At 49.1% G+C, this 6,505-nt stretch overlaps 1 protein-coding gene across 1 annotated transcript; it reads left to right on the top strand.

Annotated features, from left to right (window-relative positions):
* The first annotated feature begins 209 nt into the window (after nt 1–209).
* On the top strand, nt 210–4,275 carry LOC133119271 (alpha-1,3-mannosyl-glycoprotein 4-beta-N-acetylglucosaminyltransferase C-like). The gene is made up of 3 exons (XM_061229800.1): nt 210–338; nt 2,497–2,644; nt 3,119–4,275. Exons 1-3 carry the CDS (start codon nt 210–212, stop codon nt 4,273–4,275), a joined length of 1,434 nt encoding a protein of 477 aa, XP_061085784.1.
* The last annotated feature ends 2,230 nt before the right edge of the window (nt 4,276–6,505 follow it).

Genomic DNA, 6,505 nt, shown 5'->3' with positions numbered 1-6,505 from the left:
AACTCTGTGCTCCTAAAAACTGTGCTGCTAAACACTGTGCTGATACACTCTGTGCTGCTAAACTCTGAGCTACCCTGTGCTGCTGACCTCTGTGCTGCTACACACTGTGCTGCTAAACACTGTGCTGCTAAACACTGTGCCTCTAAACCCTCCCCCCCCTCCCTCTCCCTCTCCCCGGCCCCTCAGATCCCCGCGGGGGCCCTTCCGCCATGAGGCTGCTGTGGAAGTACCTGGACAAGGTGCGCTGGCTCCGCAAGCGGTCGGCCATCCCCCTGCTGGGCGTGCTCGTCACCTGCCTGCTCTTCCTCAACCTCTTCATCGAGGACGGCTACGTCCTGGTGAGCCCGCGCGGTCGGCTGTACGGGGGAAACCGGGCTTCCTCCACCCGCTTATTCAGCCCCATTCAACACCCGGCGCAACTACAAGTACCCAATAAAACTATTACAACTTGCTCCAAGTTCTATTCCAGTGAGATTTCTGCAATAAGTGTAATTTTAATAACTTTTAAATAATTCCCTTTGGAGTAGAAAGGTTTTGCATTTCCCCTCTTATTTTGATACACTGCTGTTGCATATTTGAAAAGGTTACCATTTTTACTCAATTCAGTCAAATCTGCATAACCGTGTGAAAACATTTTTAAGTGCATATTAAAATGAATAAAATGTTAATATTTTCACACCAAAGTTTTTTTTTCCATCCACTTTCTGGAAAGCTCATCCAATCCGTGTCCTTTCATGAAATCCCCCCCCCCGAAAGATTGGTTTCACTCACATGTATCATATCATATTGCGATCTCTGCTTCCTCTGTCTTTAAGCAGTGCAGGGTGGAAGTGTTAAGGCGAAACTATAACGTCGTCAGCATCTAAACTGCAGTACGGCAACTATTTTAGTGGAAAAATGTTAAAAAATCACGAATGACACATCGACAGCCTCAACGTCAGTGTTCTAAAAATGACCGCACGATGCCCGCCCGGCATTCGGGAGTTTCACCATCCTGAAAGACAGACGCCCTTCTCTCCGGGACGGGGCGGAGGTGATCGCTCAGGACCGTTAAACAGCGATTAACGTCGGCCTCGCCTTCCCTCGGCCTGAGTGATGAGCGCTCTCCGCCATTAAGCGGCGATTAGCCCTGACCTTGATTCGGAGGGTAGGAGTCCGCCCGACCCGGACGCCATGTCGAAAAACGGATGCCCACGGAACCCTTCACCATCCATCCATCCATCCATCCATTATCTGAACCTGCTTATCCTGATCAGGGTCGCAGGGGGGCTGGAGCCTATCCCAGCATACATTGGGCGAAAGGCAGGAATACACCCTGGACAGGTCGCCAGTCCATCGCAGGGCACACACACCATTCACTCACACACTCATACCTACGGGCAATTTAGACTCTCCAATCAGCCTAACCTGCATGTCTTTGGACTGTGGGAGGAAACCGGAGTACCCGGAGGAAACCCACGCAGACACGGGGAGAACAGGCCCCGGCCGACGGGGATTCGAACCCAGGACCTCCTTGCTGTGAGGCGGCAGTGCTACCCACTGCACCATCCGTGCCGCCCAACCCTTCACCAGTATTTCCATATTTACGTTCCCTTTCTTCGTCAGATAAGTAAAGGACAGTTAAGACACGAGTGGGTGGTATTGTGGTTAATTACGTAGGGCTGTGCAGAAGTGGGCAATCGACTGACTGAGTCACGTTGGGCCCTGAAGTTTAGAATTAGGCATGCCATACAGTGTTGGCGAGCTTATACTGTCCTCTACCCAGCCTCCCTCAAAACTGAGACACACACACACAAACTACACACACACACACACACACACACACAGACACACCACACACACACACACACACACACACTTACTTCCCAATACTAGTTTTCAATAGTTTCCGAGCTTTGGTTTCTTTTTCAATTCAAATGCAACACTGTTCAATTTTGACAAGGACCCCGGAATGCATCTCTTATTCACGAGGCCATCAGGACTTTGAGATGGCGAAGTGTTTTCTGTATTTGCCCTTTCAATTATTAAAGAGTTGGGTACATTTTAGACAAGCTGGCATTCACGGTAAGGGAATTCAATTGAACTGCATGTGCTTATTGGAGCTTTTGGCAGATTCAGTGGTCACTGAAGCCTCTTATGGCCTTTATACAAACACATTTAAAACACAAACACGGTCCAAACAACTTTATACCATTTTATTCCACCACATTTAAATGTGGTGCTAACGACCGTTCACCTTTTATTCAAAGGTCTTCATAAACATAGCCCCAAGAACTACACCTTTCATTCAAATGCGTTTCTACATGATCTTTACGTGCTTAGGAGACTGACTCCCTGCATAATCAGTACTTTTCGTGCTTTGCTATATCTGCAAAAACAGACATTTCAATCCTGAAATGAGCCATAATTGATATAACATTTATTTCCTGACATACTCATTTTTTTTTATAACTTTTACTTTTTGTCTTAAAAGCCCGGTTTTTATTCCCGTTTCAGGAGGAGGAAAGGAGGCAGCTGAGAGAGACAACGATTCACCAGCTGAACTCGGAGCGATACGTTCACACCTTCAGGGACATCTCAAACTTTTCTGGAACTATAAATGTCACGTACCGCTACCTTGCAGGGTCACCGCTCCCGCGGAAAAGTGAGTATCGCCCACCGCTGTTCAGTCCATTAACCAGCTGCATGTCTGTTCAGGATTTTGCCAGCGTTGTGCAGGAACCTTGCATATCCATCTTTTTGATGCTCTGGTTTTGTTAGCACACATTTAAAGTGCTCGTCCAGCTATATGTATTGTCAGACTTTCATAACCCTGAGAAAAACGGATATTTTTCTAATATAATGGATCTCAGTGACCATTGATTGCCTGGAAATTATGAGTAATGAGTGAAAATAAAAGTCACGGCTGATGTGCTCGATATGCCAACCAAACCGTAGCGTCAGATGAATTCGAAAATGTCATTGTATCAAAATGTAAAAAAAATCAATGAGGGCCATCAACCTCATTAAGCGGTAAACAGAACGCCAGATGTAGAACGCGACGTGCGTTTAAACGGCTTTATTGCCAACTGTCATTTCACTGCCAACCGTCACCATTCTCTCTCTCTCTCTCTCGCAGAGTACCTCACCATCGGCCTGTCGTCCGTCAAGAGGCAGAGGGGAAACTACCTCATGGAGACGATAAAGTCCATCTTTGACCAGTCGAGCTACGAGGAGCTGAAGGAGATGGTGGTGGTGGTGCACCTAGCAGACTCAGACCTGGCCTGGTGCGAGAGTCTGGTGCAGGACATCTCCAGGAAGTTCGCCCACCACATCATCGCCGGGCGACTGCTGGTCATCCACGCCCCGGAGGAGTACTACCCCTCTCTGGACGGGCTGAAGAGGAACTACAACGACCCGGAGGACCGGGTCCGGTTCCGGTCCAAGCAGAACGTGGACTACGCCTTCCTGCTCAACTTCTGCACCAACCTCTCCGACTTCTACATGATGCTGGAGGACGATGTGCGCTGTGCCAAGAACTTCCTGACGGCCATGAAGAAGGTGGTGGCCTCCAGGGAGGGCTCCTACTGGGTGACGCTGGAGTTCTCCAAGCTGGGCTACATCGGGAAGCTCTACCACGCCAAGGACCTGCCCCGGCTGGCCCACTTCCTGCTCATGTTCTACCAGGAGATGCCCTGCGACTGGCTGCTGATCCACTTTCGGGGCCTCCTGGCGCAGAAGGACGTGATCCGCTTCAAGCCCTCGCTGTTCCAGCACATCGGCTACTACTCCTCCTACAAGGGCTCGGAGAACAAGCTGAAGGACGACGACTTCGAGGAGGACTCCTTCGACATCCCCGACAACCCGCCCGCCAGCCTGCAGACCAACATCAACGTGTTCGAGAAGTACGACGCCACCAAGGCCTACAGCAACGTGGACGAGTACTTCTGGGGGAAGGCGCCGTCCACGGGGGACTTCTTCCTCGTGGTCTTCGACCGGCCGGCCAAGGTGAGCAGGATCAAGGTGGCGACGGGCTCGGAGGACCGGCAGAACGACGTGCTGCGGCACGGCGCCCTGGAGGTGGGCGAGAAGGTGGTGGGCACCAAGCGGGGGAAGCAGTGCGCCTCCTACATCACGCTGGGCGAGTTCCGGGGCGGCAACATCGAGGCGCGGGACGTGGACCGCAGGATCGCGTTCGACGTGGCCTGCGTGCGCATCGTGGCCACGGCCGGCCAGAAGGAGTGGCTGATCATCAGGAGCGTGAGCGTGTGGACTACGCCGTCCCCTTCTCTTTAGATGTTTATTTTAGTATTTATTCATTTATGTATCGACTCGTTTATTTTTAAGGCGTGGAATGACACTCGCTTTTTATCTAGGTCGATTTGCCTTCAAATTTATGGTTCGCTGACAAAAAACTAAACAAAAAAAAAAAACCAAGGTTTTGATTCGACTGAAAAACATTGGACTAATTTTTTACGGTACTTTACTCTTTTTGTCTCCAACAAGGGCAAAGAAATAAAACTAAAAACGTAACAATGATGATAACAGGCCATTCAGTCCAGCAGTGCTCACCTTTTCCTACCACATTATTCAGTTGGCAAAATAATTGTTTTTAACGATGTATGCTCCCTTCGGCCTTTCTGTCTCGGCTTGTACAGCAACACTGAGGTGAAGCACAGGACCAGGAGCACGGAAACTTCTGGAATCACACGTCTGCGACCCAACGAGACCACCGCCCCCGGCACAACCGCGCAACATAACGTCCCCCCGAACGCCGTTCTTTTTTCCCCTCTGGACCACAAAATGTTACAGCCATTTTGTATTCTCCCTTCTCTCCACTGGCACGTCTTTGGCCAGACCTTTGTTTAGACAGGCCCCCCTGAAGAGCCAGCTACTGCAGGCTGAGTGATGGTTTAGCTGGCAACATCACCCTGAAATTCACATTAAACAGACTGCAGGTGTCCCTTTTTATCTTCATTACGCTAGATTGCTGGGTCCTGCTGTCGCGAAATGAATGAAACAAATTGCCTTCAGACTGGGAAAAAAAAGTGGGAAAACAAAAGTATTTGATTGTAGGTTAATTTTGACAGAATGAAACCACGAGGCAGCTCCTATGAGCTATCGAGCCTCGAGAAAGCATCAATGCTTAGATTCGTCCCCATCCTTGGCAACCAAAATTCCAGGCAGTATTCCGTAAACTTGCGTGCCGTATTCAGTTAACCATCAAGTGTCTTGGTTAAAAAAAAATCTAAATAACACCAGCCCTTTTTAGCAGGCAGCATAGATGCTTAAAATGGTACAGTGTGAGTTGCGCTTCCTGTTGGTGAAGGTTGCTCTTGTAGGAGGCCCCTGAGGGCCCTAAAAGGTAAGCCTTCAGGCTCTGGTATTACCGAACATATGCATATCGCCCTGGAGTTTGGCTCAATTCTACAGCGAACCGTCAATTTAATTTATTCCAACTTTTAACGAATACCGCTGGCCCACAAGTGCAGACATCGAGTCTGACAGCAGTTTAGCCTCAGAAGCCGCCTCCCTCCGGCAATTTATGCTACAGTTTGCTAGGTCAGACATTACCATGCGCCCTCTACATAAAAATAAATAAAAAAAATCAGCACAAGTAGACAGTCCTTCTGCGGTGAGTGGGTTTCAGTGCAGCCGGGGTTGTTAAACTGAACCGACAGGCCTGGCTATGAATCTCACACATTACGTTGCGTTGCCAAGCGCTCTGAGGTAATTTCCCTTCTGCAGCCACATTACTGGGAAATGGCAAAAAAAAAAATCAAGGCAATCTCGCAGGGAGCAGAGCCCCGGTGTTCATTTCAGACTTTATCTGTCACACGGTGTTTGCGTTTCCGTCTTGTTTCGAGGAAGACGCCGAGGAACTTCATTTCACACCGGCGAATGTCTAGACGCCGAAATGCCCGACTGTTCAAAATCAGGGCATTTGTAGTCTGTGTTTTTTTGTCAGTTGTAACCACCTTTAAGGTGCCAGATCTCACTATATGTGATTAGAATGTTCTTAAAACATTCTTAGAGCAAAATAATGCAGATTGCTAACAACCAGTACTGGTAATTGGCAGAAACAGGGTTCAATGTCCCTCACCTATGTCACAGGAAATTGATTGTGAAATGGTGATCTCAGAGGGTTTTTAAAATTTGACCTTCGCTGTCGTAAAGATCATTGACTCCCGTCATGCCTCACAGTCTGGGGGGATTTGTATTTCCCTTCAACATCAGTTGTATTTATCAGTGGTTGCTCTCTCCGCCCGCTGCTAAACGGAGGCTGTGACAAACGGTGTGGATCCACGGGATCTCATCATTTTCCCGTTTAAATTGGATGCTATGGGGCTCGCTCGCCCAATATGTTGTGTTCGAGGAAGCAGTGCCTGGGAGGCACGGAGTTAAATCACTCAATAACGGGTTCCTGCCTGCAACATCCTGCCCACACATATTCCACACTGTTACATCTGACTGAGGACAGAGCGCCCAATGTGTTTCTGAGGCCCCGGCTCACCTCTCCACCCAG

This window comes from Conger conger, chromosome 19 (genome assembly GCF_963514075.1).
Source record: "Conger conger chromosome 19, fConCon1.1, whole genome shotgun sequence".
Taxonomy (NCBI): Eukaryota; Metazoa; Chordata; class Actinopteri; order Anguilliformes; family Congridae; genus Conger; species Conger conger.
Note: the sequence above shows the minus strand (reverse complement) of the source record. Positions and strands in the feature narration are given on the sequence as shown.

Coding starts and splice junctions, on each gene's coding strand:
- LOC133119271 (XM_061229800.1), top strand. CDS start 210: ATGAGGCTGCTGTGGAAGTACCTGGACAAGGTGCGCTGGCTCCGCAAG. Junction 339..2,496: donor TCGAGGACGGCTACGTCCTG/GTGAGCCCGCGC, acceptor TTCCCGTTTCAG/GAGGAGGAAAGGAGGCAGCT. Junction 2,645..3,118: donor GTCACCGCTCCCGCGGAAAA/GTGAGTATCGCC, acceptor TCTCTCTCGCAG/AGTACCTCACCATCGGCCTG.